The 26068-nt window shown below is 46.7% G+C and overlaps 1 protein-coding gene across 1 annotated transcript in view; it reads left to right on the top strand.

The window, feature by feature from the left end:
* Positions 1–14317, top strand: part of FGF12 (fibroblast growth factor 12) — an 81661-nt gene extending 67344 nt beyond the window's left edge. Inside the window, exons 3-4 of the mRNA XM_009883367.1 lie at positions 5101–5299; positions 13971–14317. Coding sequence (XP_009881669.1) covers positions 5101–5299; positions 13971–14089 — 318 coding nt within the window. The 3' untranslated portion in view covers positions 14090–14317. The remainder of the gene's footprint in view (positions 1–5100; positions 5300–13970) is intronic.
* Positions 14318–26068: the final 11751 nt, after the last annotated feature.

Genomic DNA, 26068 nt, shown 5'->3' with positions numbered 1-26068 from the left:
ACTTCTGTGCCAGTCAGGGCTTGGTCTGAAAAACAAGGCAGCAAATTGCTCGCTCTCCTGATGAGTAGTACCCAGGAGCACCATGCTGGTGCTTATGGGAGACCCTTTCTTTGCACCTCCTGGCTGAGGATGCTCAAGGCACCAGTGGCAGTGATGTTCCCAGCCCAGTACGGGCAGGGGCTGGCACTGCTCTCTCTTGCTGGGAGCAGCACCAGGGCTGTCCACTGCCCTGGCAGCGCTGTGCCTGCACCGGGGCTGTGACACCATTGGATTAGCATTTTTTTAAAGGAGACGAGCTGTCCGAGGGTGGCAGTTCATTCCCTGAATACTGTGCAGCCTCATGTCCGCCGTTTTGACAGCGATGCTTCTCCACCAACATCTGTGGAGCTCCTCCAGCTTTACAGAAGCGCAAAGGAGAGTCCAATCAAACTTACTATATTCAAGGCTAGGAGGTTGGATTAGATTTACCTGACCAGGGCAGCTGAAAGCTGAGGTAGATTGGAAAAAAAAAAATACCTCTCCTGTCACAAATCACCCCTAGCGTGTGCTGTCAGGAGTGGGGCAGATGGGGCCAGACGTTCCAAGGACCTCCTTGAAAGACCAGACAGTGACAAGTGATACAGAGATTGGCTTGTACGTGTCTGGAAGTCCCATCCACATTTCCATCTATACATAGCAGGAGGACACATTACTGGGATCAAGGATAAATTATCTTGTTTTTCTAAAACAGAAATAGCTTTTGGGGGAATCCATGGTACCTTATACCCGCCCTGAGCAGGTCTGACACACTGAATCCCCCCCAAACGGCAGTTGCATCCATTTAGCTCCTTCTGATTCCAAGTATCATTGATTGTGTTCTCTCTAATTTTCTGTGTGATAGCTACCATTTTATTTTTTTCTGGACTGTGCAATTTCCAATAAAACTAGAGTTAGCACAAACCAGACCTATGTTTGTTTTTCAAAGCAAATCTAATTACTCTTCTTACTAGAATTGCCTTTTGTTCAAAGGATTGGATTGAGATAGAGAAAACAAGTTGCAGGCAGATGCTAATCATTTTGCATGTAAATTACTAACATTTCTTTTACAAATATTTCGTGCAGGTTTTTATTTTAACAATTAAAAAAATCTGCTTTTTCAAACCGCGTTCAGTAATATCTATAGACATTTAACAAAATACCTCAGGCTCTAAATCTCCAAATAAGAAACAAATAAATGCATTTATTTACTTTGTATGCAAAAATAGTTTAGTCAAAGACACATATTTCACATGAAGACAAAAGCGGGCAAATTTGCTTTTTTTCTCCAAATCACAAGAACGCTCTTTAATGAGAACTGGTGGGTTTTCTGAGTGAGCTGAGTTCATGATGGTTGTGATAGGGAACGGAGAGCTCTATGGGATTTGTAGAGAAAATAGAGTCACCATTTATTTCTTTGTGTAAAGACTGAACAAAGACGGGTGATTAAAAGATGAAGCCATCTGTCCTCTGACTGTCTGGTCATGCTATTTCTGTCAAGGAGAGAGTTGGGAAAATAATTGAGTGGGGTTCATTGCAAACCTGTTTTAAAACATCTCTGCACCATGTGAGAGAGGGAAGTGGGTGCTCTTGACCCCCTGGCTTACCATACCATTACCTCTGGAGGAGGATGTCCTTACGTCCCATCAGAAGCAGGTGGGGGGGACAGCCTGAGGATCCCTTTGCTGGTTTTACCCACTCTGTGTCTGTGGGATGAAGAGAAAGTATTAGACTGCAGGTCTGCCCATCAAGCACATTTCATCAACACTGAATTCATCTTAAAAAACCAAACAAGCAAACAAAAAAGTTTGCATGCCTTGGAGGTCTGGGCAATAGGTCAGTGTTGTTCCAAAAATACCTTCAGTTATCTCCGATTTCAGTCTGTGCAGCAGTGGCCGCTAAGAACTGCTTTATTAGTGTGAAGCCTGTTAAGCTCACCTGCACTGTCCTCTTTCTTCCCAGCTCTTCTCTGCCCAAGACAACTGAAACAGCAGTTCCCAGCTGATTCGACATAATTGCCACAATTAATTTTTGACAGTAAAGCTTGTAGAAAGGTTCTGCCATTAATATCCCAATGGCGTTTTGTTATTGGTAGCCCCAAAGCCATGAGCAAGAGGCACGTGCAGAAACTAAGTGAGACAATGTAGCTGAAGTCTTGAGGTTGGCCACCAAGAAGATATCAATGAAGAAAAACATAATAGTTTGCATGTTAAATAGATTTAGAGGACACTCCAAATATCTCCAAGCAGTGGCCTGTGTCCTGCTTGTCTGTCCCATCTCCTTTCTGGTCAACTGTGGGTTTTTTTCCTCTCCGTCTGCTTGCTCTTTGTGTCACGTCTGCACGTGGTAGTGTCTGCACCAAAGGTTTCTGGCACTCAAACCTGTGAACACCCTGCAACGTGTCAGTTTGGTGGGAGGATGAATTGTGTCCCGGGGTGTGTTTGTCCCTACATGGCACAGAGGGACACCAGCTGTTGCTGATGAGGCGATACACTTAAGAAGAAGGATAATAATAATGAATAAAAATGGCATTATTTAGCCATTACTTAGCTGCCAAATCTGTGGGTTTTCTAAACTGCCGATGGACAGAGCTGGGATGTTTCTTGGTGGTGTTGCCATGGTTAGTGTCCTGAAGTGCTATTGCAGCTGAAGTGTGGGGGATGAGGAATCAACCAGGCAACTCACAAAAACAATAGGACAGTTTTGTTTGCTTGTGGGGGAGCCAAGACATTTAAAGGAAAACACTATTTTTTTCTTTATTTTTCTTAAATCTTCATTAGGTTGATGTCTTTAAATATGTTTGCTTTAAAATAATATCATAATTACTCTGCTTTATGGGTACAAGTGGATATACAAATATGGCATCTGCTGTTATGAACTACTGCTGCATGTCATAAAATATTATACTGTGTTGATTTCAACAGATATATTTATCTGAAAACTTGATTTTCAATAACCTTTAAATAAAAATCTAGATTTATTTTTTTTCTTTCTGAAACAACATTTCCCAAATGCATTAGCTTTTATAGATCTTCTTTGTTGGAAATAAAAAATAGTCTTTGTTCCACGCTGAAATAAAAACAGATGTTGAAAATCCAGATACCTCATGCACAAAAAATTCCATGTTTCGGTCAAGTTGGTAGCTATCCTTCACAGCCTACCAACTTTTCAGTCCCCCTAAAAGGAATTTTCTTGATAAGTTTTTACTGATGGGGTAAGGAAGGCACAGGAAAGAGGGTTGACTTGTCCAGTTTGGTTTTGGAGATGCTCTCCATGGCGGGGCTTGCTGCCTGGCTGGGCGCGACGCCAAGGAGAACCCCCCCAGCCAGGCAGCCTCTGCAAACTGCCGGGCTCCCGGGTGAGCTGCATCTTCCGAGGCAAGACAAAGCCTGGAGATAAAGAGCAGACTTAAGGAGCGCTTAAACACTGATCTTTTGGGAAGCTACTTCAAACACTGTTTTACAGTGCTCTAAGTCATCTAGATCTCTCCTAACTTGTTTCACTATCTTCTTAAAACATTTTTGTCTCCGGCAAGGAAGACTCCCTCAGATAGGGCAAAATGACCTGTTGGGCTGATGGTGTTTTTATCTGTGTGGCGCTAATGATTGATGCAAACTTCACGTGTGCAGCACAGCTCCGCGCTTTCTGCTGTGCTTTATCTTCTGTGGCTTCAAGCCTGCCTGGCTCCGTGGGTCTGTTGCACACTGGATTTATTATCAGACCAGCAACACTTTATATAACCCCCAAAGCACTTGGGAACACAAACCTGAGTGTTGCTGAATGTTCAAAATGTTCACTCTTAAATGAGGTCTGCAGTAAATATGTGGCCTTACTCCAGATGCTTTGCTCAGATGTTGGTCACGGGTTTTCTGTTAGCAAGGCCGGAGAAGCTCCCAAAGACTTCTGAGTGGCAAGGGCTTGGGAGAGAGCATCGCTCGCCTGTAGCAGCACCTGCCTTCTCTCGCGGGGCTCTGAGATACCTTCTCTGGGTCCTACAAGAAGGGACTTTGATGTTAAAACAGTTTTTCTTTAGAAAATGCATATTCATTGTGGCTTGAGGGGTTTTTTTGCAAGAATGTCATAGTTTTAAGGAACCCAGTGGGAGAATTTCTTTGTCCAGGATGAATTTTCTGCTCAAAGTCTGGAAAAAAAAACAACCCACCAGCAACCGCATCTGACTGAGTGAAGGTTTGGGAGCTCACTGCCAAGAGTCCCCTGGCCAGCCAGCTCTTTTAAAAGAGGTTTGCTATTTCCCTGTTGTTAAAATCTTGAAAAGTTACTGGGATGTAACAAGTTTTGGTCCATAGCTGAGTGATGTTTCCTCCTTGAGACTTTCTGCAAAGCCACGCAAGTGGCAAAGTCACAGCCACCCTTGCAGCCAGCACAGGCTCATGGGGTGTCTCAGGACAGGCCATGTGTCCTCTGTCCGTGGGCAGGCGGGGGACCAGTTCTCAGTATCTGACGAAATACCTGTGTCACAAATGCTTAAAATTACTTCTTTCTCTTTACTGAAAGATTTCCAGGATTTGTGCCAGCATTTCCTCCCGTCGCTCTTGAAAATAGTTTACTTGCGTTTGTACTCCCATTTCTCTGAATCTACTTAAATGCCCCTAATAAAATGCCTTTTGCCCATAAAAATTTGAAGAAGCCTCAATGTTTTAGGCAATAACTATTGCACATTTCTTGCCCATCACAGGGAAGGTAAGAGCAAAGCCAGGGGAAGGCATGGGGAGCAGCAGGTGAGCAGCAAGGCCGTCTCTGCTTCTCAGCTCTCTTTTTTTATGTTGCTTAGTATTTCAGTCTAAATCCTGGCAAATTCCTGACTTTTTCTGCACGTTTTTCATGCCCGCTCACTGTAGGCTGTTTTGCAGACTGCAGCTCTGGCAGGGAATGAGAGCTTTCCCTTTCAGTGGGGAGTTTTCTAGATGTGTGTTACTGCTGGGAGCCGGTATCGCTGATGCCGGTTGTTTTCTATTGTTATACTAACTGCAATGCGTGACCGTCGTGTATCACTCAGTGATGCTTAATTTAGGAGATAGTGATTAATTCCTTGCGTTGCTTTTTCTTCTCTCTCTCTCACTGCAGGATGTTTTCACACCAGAGTGCAAATTTAAGGAATCTGTCTTCGAAAACTACTACGTTATTTATTCTTCCACGCTGTACCGGCAGCAAGAATCCGGACGAGCGTGGTTCCTGGGACTCAATAAAGAAGGTCAAATTATGAAGGGAAACCGAGTGAAAAAAACCAAACCCTCATCACATTTTGTACCCAAACCCATTGAAGGTATGGAAGCTGCCGAGTTCCTCCATCAGGGGGGTATGGGGAGGGGGAGTTTGCAACTGGGGCTCCATGGATGGGGTGTTGGGCTGCAAGACCAGAAAGCAAGGACAATATTTGTCACATTTCAGAAAGGTTCTGGGCTGCAACGTTAGCATTTCATCTCCTTTCCTTCCCATATAATAAACCTTACACATCGTCCCACAGGGGTTTCTCAGCTTTGGGGTGCTAAAGGATGAATTTGAAAGCCCAGCAATATGAGAAGTTACTGGGAAAGGAAAGCAGCCCTCAAGCAGCCACCAGTTCACAAGGGATCCGATCCGGCAGTGACCATAACGTTGGGTTCTCTGTGAGGATTTTCCCAACGTCATTCAGTGGGTTTCCAGTCGCATGTAGAGTCAGTAAGGATAGGATTTATCTCGCCTGGTTTTAGACTTTGACGCTCTATAGGAACAGAAGAGAAATGGGTCCTTCCAGCACAGCTGTGGATGTGCTTCATATGCCTACTCTAAGATGACTTAAATCTGCTTTTTTTTCTTATGTGTAAAGGCATCCTAGTTAGTCACTGGGGGGTAGAGAAACCTTATCATAGATGTCCAAAGTTAGATGAGATGCTGTTACGCCATATGTCTTCATCACGGCATAAGGCTTCAGTGAAAGTCATGGAGTTGAGGTTTTGGGCTCCTGCTGCTGACTGTACACTGCTGAATTGTGCCCCAGGCTCGTGCCGGGGCATTTTGGTTTTTATGGGCTGGGCCCTGGTAAATGGAGAGAAGTAGTGTGATGAGCCTAGTACTTAGCAGGTACTAACTTGATTCTGGAAGCAAGGAGACCTCTTTTTTTTGGTTGGTTGGTTTTTTTTTTCTGTTGCTTGGAAAAAATACTACTTTTCAATCCCCAAACTAGGTACACCTTTCTGACCCCATCTTGGACCTGCTAGTAGCCACCTCAGGGACAGAGCAGCCTGGGGCTGGTCTCGGCTACATGACTCCGTGTCCCCTCTCACTAACCCTATATTGGCTGTAGGGTCAGGCCTGGACATGTGGAGAGAAGGAATGAACTGATGTTTTCCTGACAGGTACCACTCACAAGTGGTGGAGACCACAGCTTAGTCCATGCCCTAGTAGCTGTTTTAACAGCTTCCCGGCTCAGGCGCAGGGGCCGACGAGTGTGCATGTGTGAGTGAAAGGCCAGTACATGAAGGCAGGCTAAAATCATCTGTTGGACCACTGAAGCAAAGCACGGTGAGAGAAATTGAACTCAGCGTTCCCAGAGTGTCTGTGGCTTTTGCACAGGAGATGGAGATGTTGGAAGAGCAGAGAACGGCCTGGAGCCTCTTGTCCTGTGCTTGTTTTCAATAGCTTTTCTGCAGCCAGGAGCCTTTTCATGTTTATCTGAGGCATTAGTGAGATCGGTGCCTTAAGCACTCATTGAATTTTGCTAAGGAACAGGGTCTGCTTCAGTCACGGGGTCGGTCACCAGCTTCTCTTCCATCTCCTCTCCTGCCGTGGCTGGGAGGAGAGTCTTTTGCAAGCACTAGCTTTCACAACTGGGTTTCCAGCTCCTGCTGGTATTTCTGGGCTGCCTGGCTGGGTGTTGGCACTGATCCCTGGGTTCCTTTGAACCCAGACTTCTTTTTTGATATAGCGTGCGTGGCGTCTGCAGAATGGCTCAATAACTGTCTTCTGCATACATTAAACCAGGCCATTCCTGCGGCTCTCCTCGTGGAAAGCCTTGCCTTAATAGAGGTGCCTGACCCACAGCGGAGTTCTCGTTGCAGCAAACGCCGCTCTGACTTTCATTTTGAAAAACCCAGCCCAGCCCGAGAGCTTCCCTTTCCTGCAGTTGCATCCTCCCACGCTTGCTTCAATCACAGCTGTCACATAACCTCCCGAGCGAGTGAGCGCTTTGGAAGTTGGCAGCCAAATTAAGGGCTCCTCCACCCCTTCCCTCCTCCACATGCTTTGCAGTCAGCCTCTGTGAGCGCTGCTGCATCAAAGAGCTGGCAGTCTCCCAAGCCGAGGCACGTGTCAGCTTCCCAAAGCATTCAGCTGTCTGGGACTGTGACTCCAGACAGAGGACTCTGTTCCCCAGCCTAAGATTCATTGTCGGTAGCAGCGGCTTGCGGGGAGGGCTGGAGTAAAGCGCGCTCAGCTCCACGTGACTTCTTCGTGCTGCATCCATCAAAGTCTCCGCGAGCAGAGCTTGCAAGCGGAGACGTTACAGAAAAGGGGCAATTCCTTCCCTGTTCTGACAGCTTCTTTGGCTTTGTCATGACTCTGAGGAAGTATTCAAAGCACTCTCCTGCTATATTTGCATGTCCCTTCTGCTAAATGCTGTGGCGTGCTCCAGCGTGTGGGCTGTGCTCTTCATTCAGGCCGGTACTTCGCAGCTTCTGCCTGCAGTAACGCACCCAGGTTTCCTTTTGCTCTGGTACCACCACCAGCAGTAGCCACATGATGGCTGACACAGTAATGTATGCAAGGAGGAGTCTGGTCCCCTGGGAAGGAGGGGTGTTACATACATTGCTAGGAATCACTTCACCCACTGCTTCAATGGCAATTATCTCCGAGGTGAAACTTCCCAGTTGTTTGCCGGGTGCACAAAAATGATGCGGCAGCTTAGCGAAGAGACCCTTTGCAGGGAAAGGAAACACGAAAAAGCCCAGATTACCCCCCCGAGCTCGTTTGACCCCTGTTGCGTCGTACTGCTTTCGGAATTCAGAAGTCCTCTCCTCAGAGATGCAAATGGGCAGTAAACTAATAAATAGAGATGAAATACCCTCCCAGATAATTGCCAAGGACAACATGTGCATACATACATACAGTGGTATTTGTGTATGCATGTGTGCTATCTATGGCTTTTAGCAGCTACAGCTTTATGCTGTGCTAATCCCACAGAGTGTTTTGACTCCTGTAGGTCGCCAGGATGCTGGAGGTGTTCCGTGTGAAAGTCACTAGATACCAACTGGAAAAGTTTGGGGGTTTGGTTGGTAGGAGGGTTTTTTTGGTTTAGTGTAGGTCGGGTTTGTTTGTTTTTTTGGAAGTAGCATTAAGCTTAATCAATATAAAAGCACAAAAAACTTACTAAGTAATAACAGGGGAAACGTTAAGTTCCTGTCCCATCTGTGCACAGGGAAAGCCAAGGCAAACAGCCTGGCAGGCAGCAGCTAATGTACTGTGTGGTGCCAGTTTTGGTTAAAAACACACATACGCAACACATTTTTTTTGATATTTTTATTTCTGATCCTTGATCATTCGAGCTAAATGAGCCCTTAAAGTGCAGACATACAGATTGAACCAGACTGCACAAGAAATTAGCTTGAGTATAATTGTCACTTGGACACCAAGCAATCCTTTAAAGCAATTTCAGTCTCTTTAAGTGTCTGTAGTGATTAGTGCTGGACAAACACTGCTGTCCACAGTGCCTCTTGTTCTTTTAAATATCCCAACCTGTCTCAAACAGCGGGAGACTTTTCCAGTCACTTTAAGTGAGAATTTTATCAGATGCTTATTGTGGATGTGCTCTGTTATTTATATTTCCTTCTCCTTGAAGACATCATTTCCAGATTGCTCTCCCAAAAGAGTTCTCTTTCACCTCTCACCTGGCCCAAGCCAGAATGAATTTGGGGTGGCAAATCCGGCCACAAAAAGCAGAAGACAAGTCTTCCTCCGTCTGAGTCAGCAGAGCTGTCCCTAGCTCCAGACTCATGGTGCTTCAGCCCTCATGATGTGAACACATCTCAGATATGAAGGTGACCTGTTAATGACTACTCTGATTCATTTATTACCACTGATGAATATCTGTGTACACAGAACAGCAGCCAGATCTTTCCCAGTGTGTTTTCCCAGGGATGCACCATCCCAGTTTTGTTAAAGCGGAGTCCTCAGGTGTTGCAAAGAAGTACAAGACACTGTTGAGTAGGAAGATGCAGTAGGCCTAGTGAAAATGCTTCAAAGGTATCACCTTAATCCACAAAGCATCCTAAAAAGCGTTCTTTAAAAAAAAAAAAAAAAAAAAGACAAACCCTACACTCTTTATCGGTCTTTTTTAATACAGCTCCTCTTTTGGGTCTGTCTTTCAAGTGGGCAGGCTGCGGTATGTTTTCAATCCCACAGCAACTCACTTGTTCATCTGTCAAACTCCTGATCATCTGATTAGATTGCAAATGCAATGTATTTTAACTATGCTTTCACCTGGCTTTTTGTCATCCTGCGCTGTGTTTCTTACCTGAACAAACTGTGATTCCATCTGGCAACATCCTGCACATTTAGCCGCTGGATAGACGCGAGCTCAAATGCCTCTGAAATGCATCAGCTGGGACGGGGTTTAGAACACAGTAATTAGAGGCAGAAAACGAGGGTGCATAATCACTTGCTCCCTCCTGCCCCTAGCCGCTGCTCAGATAATTAATTCTCTCCACCGAAGCATTAGCTAATGCAGCCGCTACTGCAGATACTGACACCCGGAGTGGTGGCATCTGTCAAGGGAAGGAGCCCGACTCCTGCGCTGCCAGCCAGAGGACGCGTTCCTCGCCCTGCCCAGACACCGGTCCAGGCTGCCATCGGGGCACGTGGCGGTCGGTCCTGCAGCGCTAGCGACCTGCCTACCCACTAAACGGCAACTTGGGAAAAATTGGCTTCCTCCTAACTCGCTAGGGTCTGGGCCAGGGAAAGCCAGGAGTGAAGCTGGATGGATGGGATATGTCTACAGTCCTTCAATAAGTTTTTCCCTGTATTCTAGAGAGAGGAAATGGGGTTTGTTGCATCCCCTGAACCTCCTCAACTGACGGTGATGCCAAGTGAGAAATACAAGGATCAGGACACAAAGTGGTGCGTGCTTCCCAAACTCAGGCAGTCCCTGACACCCAGGGAAGCCGCACGGGGTGATTTCGGTTTCCCCGTGTGGGTGGTGTGCCTGTGCTCTGCCTGGGAAGCAGAAATGAGGTTGGGATCCTGTGCCAGCGCATGGGCGAGAGATGGAGCTGTTCCTGGGTGACAGGCAGCCCCCTCCACGCCTTCGCCTTGGGGAAGGATGCTCCCTGCTGCCCCCCTCCCCCTTGCTTCCCCACTCCCCCCAGACCCCTGGTCTCCTTCCTGCCCGATTTGCAAGTTTTTTCTTTGTACAAAATTGTTTCCTTGTGCGTGCAAGTGGCAGGCACTGCGGGTTGGCAGGGAAGCAGAGAATCAAAAGCCGCAAGAACCAGACACGGGCACAGCTCCGCTCCCTCCCACCCCCTTCCAGTTATGCCTGTGGCTCTTCAGCAGATGAAGCTAACGGCACTTTTCAATTAAAGCATGAATATGGATGTGTTGATTAGAATCTGGGACATAGGAGCTGATTATCTGATTGAAGCTCCAAAGCATTAACTTGGTTTCCAGACATTAAGGGCTGTATTTGGCTTGGTGTGTGGGTGTGGGTGGGTGGGAGAAGCAAGGCAAAGCAGGGAGAGGACTCTCGTCCCAGCCAAGTCGCTCATCCTTCCAAAGCTGTCTTGTGCTGCGTGCACCGGCAGACCTGCCAAGCGTCTGGGCACGCCGACTGTCACGCTGCTGCTAGTTTACCTTGATGCAGGTGACGGGGGCAGCGTGTTTTCATACACACTCACGCGTGGGGACCCCAAACAGATCTGTCAGTGAGTGCCGCTAGTCCTGAACCCCCAAGATGTACTTTAAAGCTGGGAAGATCTGGGCACGCGCAACATTCCATTTGCAAACACCACCCCCCTCCCCGGTCCATGACTAACATCTCCGCGCCTGAGTCACACTCGAGCATCCTCAGTACAAGGAGTAACAAACCGCAGTCCAAGGGCTTGTGTTGCACAGCATGTCCCGCTGTCCTTAAACCCCACGCGCGTGCGGCTGTGTGCATACACACCCCTGTGTCTGTGCGCACACACACCGTGTCGCAGCGCACGAGGGTTTGCAGCCACCACCAAGCGATGGCCATGGCTCCACACACGCACACAAGCCTCTTGTGTAGGAGAATATCCAGGCACTATCTTGTGCGTGATGCCATATAAATACTGCACACACTGGTCCTGTAGGTGTATCTAAATACTGAAAACACGCTTGTCCTATGCTGCTGCAGTTTTTCTGGCATGGTCTGTTGGCACAGCCTGTGTGGTACAGAGGCTTTGACAGCTCTGTCTGAAAAGCACAATGTGAGCAGCCTCCAGCCATGCCCCATGTCAGTCCTCATATCATGCACTAGACTGGAAGATAAACTTAGAATTCCTGCCCTGTTTGCTTGCTAGGTACAGGGTTTCCTTAATTTTTAGCTGCAAGCGTTGTTTACTTCTGTAGCCTGATTTATATTCATTACTCTGTGGTCCTTGTTAGCAGCTCGGCGTTTTTGCCCAAAGAGGCAAAAGGGCTGGGAGCTGAGGAAAGGCAACGTGCTGTGGTGCTGCTGTTGCGGACTTTGCTCGGGCTCAGCCCTTGTGGTTAAGCATCTGGCCCAGCCCGATGGGGAGCTGGGGATGGGTGCGGGTGAGATGAGCTTAGTACGTGCTTACGTACTTAGTTTCCTCAGGGAAACGCCTGCTGGGTCCCTCCAGCTCCAGCCTGGGACCAGGGAGGTGAGGGTGAAGATGACACTGCACTTGAGGCAGAAGTGTATGGGATGTTAGGGGCACTGGGGCAATGCCAGCACAAATACCCAACTCTGCTGGGCAAACATCACATCAGAGAACAAGGTGAGGCACGGAAGTGATGTGCATCCTCAGTGTCATCAAAAGGCTCTGCATCTCAGGCTAAGAAATCATAAGAGCACAGGTTTTTCTCGGTTGTTAACCTTTGCATTGTTCTTCAACCGTTTTACTAGGTGCTTCTCCGCAACAGGCAAATTCAGCATCACCAGGCTGTTGAGTGACACCCAGCAAGGTGTGAGGGGCAGCTCAGCAGCTGAAAGGGGATGCGAGATCCCTTTTCCTTCTGTTACCGCCTTGCTACACGCTTTCTCTGCAAATTCAGACAGCACCAATAGTCTGGGCAGCTGACGGGCAGTCCTGGCATCATTCATCCTGGCCCAGACCCATGGGACCAGTCATTCATTTTCCCTTTCCTCTCATTTTCATCAAAAAATGGCTCCAGTAGCAATAATAGTTTGTAGATCGGTGCCTGCCTTGCAGCCACACTGGGAGGCCCAGCTTGTGTGTGTGTTTAAACTGCTTTGAAAGCCTTGCATGAAAAATGCTCTATGGGAAAAGTAATATTTTTTCACTGCTCATATATTCAATGCAATATTCTTCCTATTAATACACAGTTGACTGCACTTTATCTCTGTCCTGTATTGTTGCACACTGCTATAACTGTTTATCTAACTAGGAGTAAAATGCAGAGCAATAATGTCATTTGTAGCTTGCCTCTAATTGCCAGGATTTATTTGCAAATCAGGGGAGGTTATAAATACGAGCGCTTACATCACCTTATTAAACATGGGGTGTTTTTTTCATTTCTTCAGATAATTTTTGAAATTTTGTTCTTGTTGATTGCCCAGAACCAAAACCTGCTGAGCTGAGCTCTGTGCCATTGTTCGTGACATGACAGCTTTACGAAATGAAGCAGCACACAACCATTTCTTTCTATCCTAATTTTTTGCAAAGATCCAGTCATGACATTTGCAGTCTGGACCTACCGCAAGTTCTCAACTCCGATGTGGCTGCCCTTGAGAAAGCCTCACTATTTCAATCACATCTACACCCCACCGCATTTGCGATGAGCTCATCAGAGATGCTCTCTGTGGTGCGAGCCGCTGAGCCGCTCAGCGTGTGCCCCTGCTCTGGCACACCTCACGCGACATGAGGACAGCCATGAGGACTTGGTCCACATGGTGAGTTGGATAAATGCTTTGTGCTGCACAGGACATGGGTATGTGCCATGCCTTGGGCAGACGTTGCCTTCTCAGGCTGTCTAGGCTCCTGCAAGTACATTTTTACAGGACACGCACATTGCTTAGCCAGGGTCTGGAGCGAAGGTGCCCTGTTCTCAGGTGCTGCCAGGTGACCACGCAGAGCTGAGATGGCTCCTGACTTGCTGTCACCGCGCTCATCCCCATGTGTCTGCTCACGGCCTTGGCTGGATGTCTTGATTTACAGGGGAAAAAATTAGAAGTGCTAAGAGCAGACCTCAGCTCTTGGCCAAAGGAGCCAAATGGGCTTGAGCCACCACTTCCAGATCCAAAGCTTAACACCCAGAAGGCTTGGATGGCTCAGGTGCAAGTGCAGTTTTCATTCAAGACTTTGAAGGGCTTCTTGGAGGTTAAGGACTGGGGACCGGGTAATTCTTGAACCTGTTATTAGATGGCAATCAGCATCTCGAGGCGATACATGGTGCTGTGAACTGGAATGTTTATTGTATATATATGAATATAACATGAAAAAAAAAAGCAAAGCACAGAAAACCTAGAAAAACTTACCTGTGAGAAATCCCCTGTTGCTACCAGTGCCTTTGAAAGAATCCAGAGACAGAAGGAGGATCTGGCTGGCAGCGAGGGCAGGAAACAGATCCTGCTTGGTACCAGGATCTACTGCTGGGCCACTGAGGTTTCCGTAAGTGTGTGTGTGTGTGTTTGTATTGGGGCTGGAATTTCAGCCTCATATACAAAGAACTAATTCATTATGGTCATTAGTGTCTGTAACTTCAGGGCTGTTAACGGGTGTCTTTTCTGTTTGCAGTGTGCATGTACAGAGAGCCATCGCTGCATGAAATTGGAGAAAAACAAGGACGCTCAAGGAAAAGTTCAGGGACACCAACCATGAATGGAGGCAAAGTTGTTAACCAAGACTCGACATAGCTGACAAATACCCTCCCTTCTTCCAACTCCTCCCCTCCCACCCACCTACCCACCCCACCTGGCGAAACCACACTGAGACGACGACAACTGAGCAAGGCAGGACCTACCGGTAGTGGCTAGGAGTCCGAACTCCGGAATCTTTCTTTGTGTAGGACGAGGAAATTGAACCCCAGATCCTGCCTGTTGCAACGTTTTAAAAAACAAAAACAACAGAAAAAAAAAAAAGTGAAGAAAAAAATGTTTTAAATCAGGACTCCATTAACATTTTCAAAAGCAAACTGTTTGCTCTGTGATCAAAGGGGGAAAAAAAATCTCATCTCTGCATAATAATAATAATAACAACAACTAATAAATATAATAATAATAATAATAAAGATGTTACCTTTAAAAATAAAACAAAGCTTTTGGAAAATTGAACTTAGCATATGATGTGCGAGAAACACTTGGGAAACACAGCCTGGGACTGTGCTTTCTGTCTTATACTTTCACCTCACGTTCACACCACTGGTTTTTTCCGTCCCTGCTTCCCTGGGGATGGATAGGATTTTTCACAAAGCAGGAAAGGTAGGGACGGATTATGACTGTGTTTGCTCTGCTATCAATAAAATATGGCCTGTCCGAATTAGGAGTCTGACAGTTATGGGCAACAAACTAGCTACTCTGTATTCAGCTTTTTCCACCTACATTCAAACACTGCGTAGTTATTTGTTGCTAGTGTCACTACGTGCGTATGTTTGACCCAAGTCTGGCATTTTATGCCTTTTTATCATAATTATTTATATTTATAGGCTTGTTTTACTGTATTAGTTGCCTGGGGAATTTTGGAAATGGGTTTTCAAGTCTCGCAGGATGAAGTGATCATATTTATAAGGGAAGAGTTAGAAGATGAAGGGAAGGAGGGATGGCTGCTTGCTTGAAAATACAAACTGGAGCAAGAAACGCTACTGAAATCCTTGCTGTCAGATGGCAACGATGAGGCGTGTGCTGTGTGAGGGGGTGGCAGGGATTTCAGCGATGGGAAGAGGGTTGCGGGGAGGGAGTAGGTGGGGTGTGCAGAGGAGGGGGCAGCTACAGGGGAGTGTGGGTGGTTGCTCATGTCCAGCTGTGCCAGGGCAAGGAGATGCTGCTGTTTCCTTCCAGCAGCCGGGTGTTCCCTGTGTGGTAAGGCTCCACACATCTCATTTTACACATGGTGAAAGCTGAGACTACAAACCCCTTATCGCAGCCAAGCCCGTTAGGGGATGAGAACCCCTGAGATGCTGCGGCAATCGGGGTATGGGTGTGGGTACAAGTCTCCAGAGCTGCAGATGCTGGAGAAGCACTTCAGAGGTAACGCATTCACTGAGAGGGAAAGGCAAGGAAGAGGGCAGCGGGGTGAGGGATGCTCAGCACTGAGCCCACTCGCAGCAGCTCGGTATTACTGGGGGTTTGTAAGTCTCTCCCTGTCTGGCGCTTTCTCTCCTTGTAGTCTGGGGGTCAGCGGTGAACCACACAGCCTTGCTCCCATGGGTGGTACTGAAACAGGGTGATACAGGCAGGTGCCCTTTGCCAACACACATTAACTTCAGTCTCTGACCTCTTTTGGCACCCAGGGCTTGCAGGCAAGAGCAGCACATCGTAGGGGGCCATACAGTTGGTGTTACACGAACAGGCACTGCCCTGGCTGGGAAGTTTTTGCCGTGGTTATAGTTCCTGTGAGAGGTGAAAAGCAAAATGAGTAAGCCCAAGGGCCTGGAGAGGGGTAACGGGTCAGAACGGCCCATTACACAGCCTGAAGCCTTGCTGTTACAAGCCGGGAAGGGGGAGGTGTTTTTGGCGTTCAAAAATTATGAGCACACATGAAATGCCAAAAACCACCTTAATTCTTGAGGTTTCTTTGCTGTCACGGCCAATGCCTCAGCTGGCGGATGGCTACACGCTGTGAAGCTGCTGTGGCTGCCGGAGACGGGGAGTGCCTGGGATGGCTGAGATGCTCCAGGCGAAAGGGCTGTCGACCCGGGCACCTCCAGTCCCACGCGGCACGTGCCGGCCCTGGTGTGCGGCAGGGCTCGGTGAGCGGCTCTGTACAGCACAGAGCAGGCGAGGAAAGCTAAGGAGAGCGCCAAATTTCAAGGTTATGGAAGACTCCCAGGATCAGCATGAAGGAATGAATTTCAAGCATGTCCTTTTGTGTTTTGCAAAGCTGAAACCTTGAAATAAAGAGCCTCTTAACCATGGCTCCGCTGCCTAATGCTGCACCTGCGGACGGCCCTTCCGTGCTGTAGGGACACAGAGGGCACCAGTGCCTGAGTGCCAACAACAAGCACCAACGAGGGTTATTTGGGGCTTCCAGTTGTGCCTCTGTGACTCCTGCCCTCCTCAGACCCCCCAGTCCCACAACACTGGGGCAAGGTCGCTTCCTCAGGTTGGAAACATACCCCACCAGATACAATCCATTGCCTACATTTCAGCACCCTCACAAACTAGAGACCACCCCAAATTAATGGGTGCGGGGCGGGGGGGGAGGTGAGGACTGCTTACTCCCTGGAGAGAGGTACATTCAAAGAAACAGAGCCTTAAGACCAACATCTTGGGCTAGCAGGTCTCTCAACTAACCAAGCCACCAAACACCCAGGCCATGGTTTAGGCACTGAGCCATGGCCTTTCTCAGCTGCCCTCCTGGAGGTAAAGCCCCGCACCTACTGCAGAAGAGAGCAGCCATGGCACACCTTGGTACCATGAGCCTCTTCTAGCCCCAGCCATGGGCAACTTGCCAAGGTCACTGATGCTGTGGGCAACAGCCGATCCAGTTGTGCCATGGGCTTATTTTTCCATTGTGTGTGTCTCTCACTTATCACTTCCCACACTGGGCTTTTGCCTTGCTCATTTTCTTTGGCCAACTCATTGCTAGAGTCCCTGGAAATGCCACATTCAGGCCGAAATGTTAAAATAATCTGCTCCTTCGGTCCTATGGGTCTGAGCTAATCGCCTTCATGCAACACGCACTGAGCTGGCCCATAATAACAGCTAATTAATCCTGCTCGCACCCAGGGCCTGTGCTACCTCAGAGCAGGTCTTCTGCCACGTGCTGTTAAGCGCGCGCTGGCTTTCCTTGCTGCCTGCTCAGCCCTGGCAAACTGTGAGCCACATACGGTGGCCCAAACCTTGATAAAACCATCCCACACCCCTTAGGAAATCCCCTGCACTTCTTGACCTCTAAGGAAGCTGCAGAAATCAGCTCATGGTGTAACGCAGGGACTCCTGACATCAGGATAACCCAAAAATCCAGTGAGGCTGCGCAGCCCAGCTCCACAGTGTCCACCTGCAGCAGCACCTGACTGGGAGCTGCTCAGCTCTGGGTGCCTGAACGCCCTCCAAATTCCTGCGCTAGCCCAAGGAGATCCATGCCTTGCAGGTATCACATAGGGCTTCATGCATTCTATTTTTTTTTACTCAAGTACCTTGCAAGCTTTCTCCCAAGCCATATTGTACATCGGTGCTGTGGGCTTCGTTGATTATCCACCCGCCACTTCCCAATCTGCAGGGAAAAGGGGATTCCACAGAGATTTTTCCCACTTTGAGGTTCTCACACTCTCTTCATTGCTTCCCACTGTTATTGCTCAGTGTCAAAGTCCTCACGAGTGATGTTTCTTTTGTTTCGTTCTTTAGCCACACATGCCACAACCATTTAAGGAGCGCTGTGACCCAGTTTAACATTGTAATGACTACAGCCCTTAGCTAGCCTACAGGTAGCAGGACAAATTCCCTTCCTAGCTATGTTGGCATTGGGCAAATATCGAGCACAAAAAATGGCCAAGAAAAGTAAATGACAAAAATCAAGGATGTTTTTGTCTTACCTAGCCCATGGTAACGATTAACTCTGCTAAGTCTGCAGTGAACCTTTGCCCCCGAGTAACAGATGCTGCTATGGAAGAACTTGGACATTAGAAGTCCAACAGCAGAAAACACTTCACAGCACAGAAATACGGGTACGTTTAAAGCATTGTTTCACCCTAATTTGTTTTTTAATTGTGATGTCAGCACTGTTCTGGCAGTACATACTATGCAACACAGCTCCTCTCACTTATGCATCAAGGGCAAAACCTGGTAACATGCCTCCAGTTTGGACCATCAGGAATATACAAGTAAAAAAAAAAAGGCAGAAAAAGATACAGCACGACAAGCATGCCATTCTGCGCCAGCAAGTTATGCCACAAGTGTCAGCACTGGCATGTGAAAACGTGCTATGAAGTGAAGTTGACACTCAACAAAGCAATTTATGAAAGTTGTCTGTCAACAACACTTTTTTGTTTGTGCTCAGACAGGGTCTGGCTGATGGAGCCCCACTCAATCCTTCAAGCTGTCACGGGCCTCACTTTACACCTTTACATCTTAAACTGCACTGATTGTGCATCAGGAGTGTTATCACCTCAGAAAGACACCATTGCCACACCCCGAGCAAAGCTGAAGCAAGTGGCGGTGAAAGCTCCTAGGGCTGATTAGAGCTAGCAGGAAACAAAGTGTGCCATCCTACCTGGTTTCACGCCAACAAAGCTGCAGCATGTATGTATGGTAGACACAAATAACCCGTCTTTTTGAGGACTACAGTTCCTAAAAAGAGAAGGTTCAGAATTGTCATTAGTTACAGCAAACAAAACCAACCTTTGCTAATACACTAAAATACACTACCTTCAACACAGGGGGGACGTTGTCTCCAAAACATGTCCAACACTAGAGCTCTATTAATTGTGGCATAGCTTAGCCCTGGCCCTAGATAGCAGGGCTCAGTTTGTGAGTCATTTTGCATCAAGGAGAAAAAAAAAAATACAAGAAGAAAAGACACAAGTGGGTGTCTTCAGGGCCAGAGTATTGCCCAAAACTGGAACAAAATCTTTAGATGCCACTATCAATCAGATGGCCCACTGCAAGCACCTATGAGTAAAATCACAAGAAACACTACTGCAGTTCCTCAGTGAAGCACAGAGGTTTCCATGGCATTCACATCTTCCCTCTCCCACCACTAAAGCTTACTTCAGGGTGATTGAAGGCTGTTTCCATGGAGTAAAAGGCAGCAAATCTTACATCCTCTTCACTAGCATGGAGTACAACTTGACTGCTCCGCTTCAACTGCTGAGCAAGTCACGGCATCAACCAACTTACACAAGTTCTTCTTAGACACCTTGAGTAAGGACCAAAAAAAATCCCACAGCCAGGTTGAGACGTTTTTAGCGTCACATATAAGCATATCAACCTCTCAAACCTTTGTGGCCACAAAGTTAAACCTAAGTAACTACCATTTCAGGACAGTGCATTGCCTTTCATGATACTTGCGTAACAAACTGCTGCATGCACAGAAAATTGGCCGTCTTCTCAGCTTGCCTCTCTCTTGGACTTCAGGCTCCTTCTCTGTGGCAAAGGAGGTCCAGGTCAGCACAGCTCCAGGGCTCATTTCACCAGTGCAGACACTATGGATCATTGTGACGGTGCAAGGAGCTCGCACAGGCTCCAAAGCATTCCCACCTGAGGCAAGTGGAGGATCAGTGCAGGAAGATTTGACCTTTTATGGAATTCTGGAAGGGACAAGAACTCTGGTCAAACAGCTGCTTGGAAAGAGAAAAGGAGGGGCTGTTTTATTCAAACCATACTCTGGTGCAGGCATAGGGATAATTAATCTTTGTGAAATGCCATTAATATTTACTGAGCAATACAAATGGATCTGGATTCTTCAAAAAAAAAAAAAAAAGAGGCATTTCCAATTATTAAAAAAAAAGTGTCTGGGTACGGGATCTGCAGAGAAGCAGAGGATAACCCTCCCAAGAGTCTATTAAGAATGGGTTATATATTGTTCCATTTTCCATGCTCATTACAATCACTGCCCCAATAATAGCTGCATGCTGTGCCTTTTTCTATTCTAGTACAATTTTCCCCATGGGAACTAAATATCTCAGTTTAAATACTAAGCAGAAGAAGGCAGTATGCTTCTGCTGTGCTAACCTTGTTTGTAATCTGCATCTTAGGTAGCTGGTTACTACCTTTCTTTCTCATCGCTTGATACAAAAATGAAGGCGCAGCACAGGTGAGGAGGAAAATACTGGTTAAACAGTCAAACTAAATGACATTGTGAAGGTCAAAGTATGTCAGACAACGTCTTTCTGAAATTAAGGTTTTGGTGAATTTTAATTCCTTGAGCTCTGAGAAAAATTGCAGGAAGAAAAGCAATCAGTGGCTCCATCTTAGTGCCAGTCCCTAAACTAGGACTTGGGGGACATTTAAGTCTCTATATCCAGCTCCTGGCTAGGCTCTTGCATCCAGTGATGCTTTCCTTTCTCAAGGAAGTTCCCCTGGGAGCTTGTCCTCACTCAGTTCCCTGGGACATCCTGGTCTAAACAAGGCAGAGCAGTTTCCATTTGGGCAGCAGTGGGATCCCAAGCCAAGTACCCTGGGCAGGCTTTCAGCTGATGGCCCAACCCAGAGGGGCTCCTCCTCAGCCAGTCCTTGCCATGGCACCATACACCTCCTTCAGACATGCCAGGAAAGACAAGAAAACAAGGTACAATGTCCTGGAAAATTCTGCTTCCAAGGACCCTGATTTGTGCAGACCCCATAGTGAGAACCCAAAAATCCGAGCCACAGAGATGTCAGTCCTCCTGTTATGCTGTTCCTAGTCTTTGCCCATGGTGCCCGAAGTCTCCAACCACAGGCAACCAGCCCTGCTGCGCGCGTATTATGAAGAGGCTTATGAAGTGGTCTGATCATATGATAATGGGACTCTGCAAAGGCAAAGAGCTTCTGATTTGACCATGCCCCAAAGGGGTCACTTACACACTGTGACTCTGGCACTGCCTTTTATTAATTTTATTTTCCAACTTACTGCACAAGCTGGTAAGTGAAATAGTTGCACTCAATTCACCGTTAAACAAAGAGGCAAGCCAGTGCGCAGAGCACAAGCTTTGCTTGGCATTAACTCAATTTGAAGATCAAAAAGAGGTGTGTTTAACTTTGCATTATCTTCATTTTTAATTTCCACTATTTTCTATGCTTCCTGCTATCAGACAGAACAGAAAGCAGAACTAATAGGGAGCAACACACTGGGAAAACATCGACTTCTGGTGTGGAAGCACAAAACATTATCTCACAAATAGACGGATACTCTGGTGATTCCCAGCTCAGTGATACATCTACAAAAGTTCCTCTGGGCTTCAGATGGGTAGTTTTCATATGAGTACACAATGAACTCTCACAAGGTCACATTTATGGCACTGCAAGGCTTGCCCTTCACCAGCAAGTTCAAGTGATTCTCCCAGCCAGGTCAATGGGCTGCAACGTAGGTCCTGAATCTGAACTCAAGCTGCGCAGTGAGCGTATGCAACCAGAGCTTCCCAGGGAAAGCTCCCCATGGGGACTCGGAGAACTACATTTGCCATGGAAGATGGTCTAGTTCAAATTCAGCATCTTTGGATTCCGCTTCCATATTTTTCCCTATGAAACCAAATGCAACTTCTAAATCCTATTCTCACCTCTATTTTCTTGAATCTCCAAATAAATAAAAAAAAAAGACTATTTCAGAATGTTATTCCATCTGCAGCATTGACTGGGCCTTATATAAAGTGGTAGCATTTAAAACAAGAAAAAAGTTGAGTATAGGAGGTATCCAATTGCCAAGGAGCACAATAACCTTGCTCTAGACATGCCCAAACCTTGGAGTCCACATCCATGTAGAAATTTAACTTCAACTGGTGCAGCTTGAGCCCATCTATTATTAATTCAGTAAACCCCTTTTTCTGTTATGAAATGCATTCCTTGGGAGAAGCTTCTGCAAACACATCAGCAGGTGGTGGCTTCAGAGAGAGAGACCAAATGGATGCACCCCCGAGAGTCAAAGCTGGAGATGCTTTAAATAGAAAGACAAGTTCATCAGTGAAGTGAAATCTTTCCAAAGGCAGCATGAGCTTGCTCCAGGTGAAGGCTTTACCTTTTCTTTGTAAGATAGTTGCCTGCTCCTGCAAATCTGCAGGAATAAGTTTTAAGTCGTGGTAGCTTGTACTAAAACAATTGGGAAAAACAAACAAACAAAGCCCCATGGTTCCATATTGCCACCTACATGGATTTTGCTTTGTTTTGGAAACTTTAAGGAGTTGAGAATCAGACTCACCCTCAGGGCAGCTCCAATGAAATCAATGTGCAACCCTGGGAATTAATCTGGCCCAAGCCTCATTTTCTCTTTAACTGCAGGAGCCAAGGTCATTTTCCCATCTGGATTTTGCAGATGCCTCTGCACATACTGATGAGTTATACCTTTTATCAAACCTTGACCATCATTTTCAGGGCTAGAAAATGATTGCACAGTGTGAGAGGATCACAGGAAATAGCATGAAGATGCTTGGTGTTAAAATCCAGACCTTATATTTGCTATGTACCACTTTTGCTGTGTTCTCCAAAGCCATATACAATATCTTTCCAGATGGTAGTGCAGGACTTTGTCCTCCTTTGTCTTCAAAATCTCTCCTTTAATGCTGGATGGCACCACTCATCTTCAATCTTAATGTAGGGGAAGCTCTTTTTATCCACATCTGTAGGATTTACCCAACAGTGTGACCAGCATTTTCTGCTGGTTGAAGGACTGACAAGGACAAACTGTAAGAATAACTTCTTTTTGGAGGGAGAGTGTGTTTGTCTCTCTGTCTATCTATTTATGCCTATAGCCTTGTTCCCCTCTTACCTCCGCAGTAATATACTTTGTACCAGTACATGTGACGTCTGGATGGATCTGGCCCTGCAGGAACCTCTGATGACAACACAGCATCTTGCAGTCAGGCTGCCTTGGACCTTGGCTTGGTCAGCACTGCTTTTGAGTAGTTGAGGGCAAAGACCTAGTGCGAGCATGCAAATAGGGCAATTATTCCAAGGTCAAAAAAAGTAGATGGGTCAAAAAACGAGGCCAGGATTGGCTGCAGACACCCTCTCCGTCACAAGGTGATCTGTGTCAGATATGTTGGCCAAGGCTCTACTTGATACATCCAGCAGTACCTAGCCCCACTGTGGTGAAGAAGACATGCCATTCAAACATGGCTGTTACTATAAGTCAATATAGCGGAGAGAAAGGGTCTGCAAAAGCAATTCCTGCCTGGAAGCAGACTGGACAAGGTTATCTTGTGCAGGCCCTTTCACCCTAGGCTTAGTATGGGCATGTCACCTCCTCAGTCTATAGACTGGGGTGCTAAAACACACAGATGCCAGCTACAAAGTCGTAACACTGGAAAAATTGTGGTTTGTGATATTTTAATAACCCGGGCAGAGGATTATTTGCTGTTTAGTGTGCTTAAAAATGTTCTCCTTCTGCGCAATTGATAGCTTTACTGCTCCTGGACAGAATAACAAACAGTTGTGCTGTTAAAATAAAAGAGATCCTTCGGATCATCTCAGGGCAGCATCTTGGCAGTCTTGGAGCCGTGGTGACTTGTGGAAAGGGTGAGTGGTTCTGGGGCAGTTTTGCCAGCTGGTGCAGGCACTTGCAGCTGCTTAGAGTTCACATAAAAAAGATCTTATCACAGATTATTAAGGGCAGAAAGGACAGTTGTAAATCATAGAGTCTTACTTCTTGTAGAACAGAGACTAGTGACTTAGGAACAGAAGTTATAGATGAACTTGACCAGAGGTAACCAGCTAGGCAATGAAAATGCTGCTGTAGGTTGCTGGAATTTCACCTGCCAATGTCGTATCTACGTGATGCAGCAGAGTTCATCCAGAGGCTGGAGACCAGGTAATCAGATTCCATACGTGTTTACTTCTTGATTGTTTATTTGATAAGGATCACATCAAAAACCCACTGGAGGCAGTGAGAGACTCCTGTTGACTTTGCAGCAGTCTGAATCAGACCTGAACTGTTCAGGGTTTTAATTTGCACAACTGGAATTTGGTACTGATGCTTCCAAAGGGCTGTATCAAATGATGAGCTCCCCTTGGAGTAATGTGTTCATCGCACATCTCTACTTGCGTGAGGGTAACCTCTTATAACCTGTTCCAAATAGCTGTCCTGCCTGGACTGACGCTTCCTCAGACGAGCCAGGATCACCTACTAACCTCCTTCCATGCAAAAAACATGGTTTCTTGGCCCAGGTGAAGGAAAGCATGGCCGGCAGAAAAGATGGAGCTGCAGCTCAAGAGAGTTGGGAGCAGTTGGGGCAGAGCTGTAGAACACGCTCCAGATGGCTTTGTGTGAAGTTTCAGCTCATGTTGCCTGTTTCGCCTTCAAGACAGCACACCTTCCTCCCCTTCTGCTGCACCCCCGCTCCCCTCTGGCAACACCTGAATGCCGTCTTTTGCTGCAGCTGCTGGTGTCCCTGCAGTGACCAGCAGAGCAGAGAAACAGATCATAGCAGTGAATTCTGGGGTAAAACCTTTCTGGGTCCAGCTCCACACAATCCAAATAAAGATGTGATCCCTGTACACACTACAAGGGTTGCTAGCTAAAGACAAAGGGAATGATCTGTCAAGAAGTGGACATGTCAGATGTGGAGCCAGAATTGATTATATTGTTTGTCGACTGCTTGATAATGAAGATCTTTTGCCCAGTCTATATAAGATTGAAAATCTGGGTAATATTTTTTGGTATAACATATTCTTCCAATGAGAATAAATACGGCCTCTGATTTGTATTCCTCAGACTGCAAATCATTCATTTTAAATGACTGTTTGTTCTGCTAATTTAGAATCTGGGCAGGCGTGGAAACAATTTATTTTGGTTTGTGAAAGGGGCTGAGTTTGGGTTTGTTAAGCGCATATACACTTTGTTGATTTGGGATGCAATGCAAGTCCCTGCTAGAGTAAGATTTCTCAAGTGGCAGGAGCTCCATAGTGGGTTTTGTGATGATACCCTCAGCGAGGGACCTGTCCTCCTTCTTCCCTGGGCTTTGGGCCAGACCCAGTGACAGCTGGGTTGGTACGGCTTGCCTTTGAGGAACAGCTCCACGCACCCTTTGTGGAAGGTATGAGGGTGGGATTTGGCCCTACAGCTCACCCATAGCACCTCAGGGCACCTGATGAGGTGACAGGCTGTGAATAAAAGCATATGGCCGTGGTCCCCTGACTGCCACAGCACATGGAGCAGCACAGTATCACGTGCACTAAATGCGCTGGCCATGGCCCAGGAATGGAGGTTGCTTTGTCCTCTCCCTCCCTCACATTTGCACAGCACATGGGGACCACCAGAAGCTCTTTGCAGCATTTCTCCCACCTTCTACCTTCCTGATTAACCTCTCCAAGGAAGGCAGATTGAACATCAGAATGCTTTGTTTCCTCTACAAGAGTTACTGTCTAACAGTTACTTAATGTACTAAACCTTCTTCAGATTGCCAAAGTGACCTTCGCACCCATCCCTACATGATGCAACCCAGACTGATGTTCACGCAGGAGCCCAGTCCAAGCTGGACCTTCTGGCTGAACTCCTCTTCTCAAGTGGGAACCACTTGTCTCCAAATCCCAGTGTGAGCTCTCCTCTCTGCTGCAGTAGAGAGGTCCTTGCACTTCTCACAGCCTCATTAGAAACTTAGAGTCTCGCTGCTGGAAACATGGAAACTCTTTCAAAAAGCCCACTTGTACAGATGCAGATAAATAGGATTTGACATCTCTAACAACGCTACTATCCCAGTAAATAAATTATCAGCATTCACTCATAATTACTTTTGTTATACTTGTGCCTGCCTCGCAGCGAATTTCCCAAGACGGAGAGTTCTGATGTCTGTTAACTCTATTTTCCCTAATGTCTAAGCAAACCCCATTTTTTTGAAAAATGCTCCTTATTATTTGAAGCAGAAAAGTAATTGGTATTGAACAAAAGCTGGATAATATTGTCTTATGTGATATGCTGAGCAATGACTTGGACTACAGCAACGTTACATGAAGCGAGGATTTGTTTAAATAGCTTTCATTCTGGTTTGCCACTAAAGCTCAAATAGTACATTAAATACATGTATTTCAGTATCCCAGCACAGACATTTTGTT

The sequence above is a fragment of the Charadrius vociferus genome, unplaced genomic scaffold, assembly GCF_000708025.1.
Source record: "Charadrius vociferus isolate BGI_N301 unplaced genomic scaffold, ASM70802v2 scaffold214, whole genome shotgun sequence".
NCBI classification, from domain to species: domain Eukaryota; kingdom Metazoa; phylum Chordata; class Aves; order Charadriiformes; family Charadriidae; genus Charadrius; species Charadrius vociferus.
The sequence above is the reverse complement of the archived record's forward strand: the minus strand, read 5'-3'. Positions and strand labels throughout refer to the sequence as shown.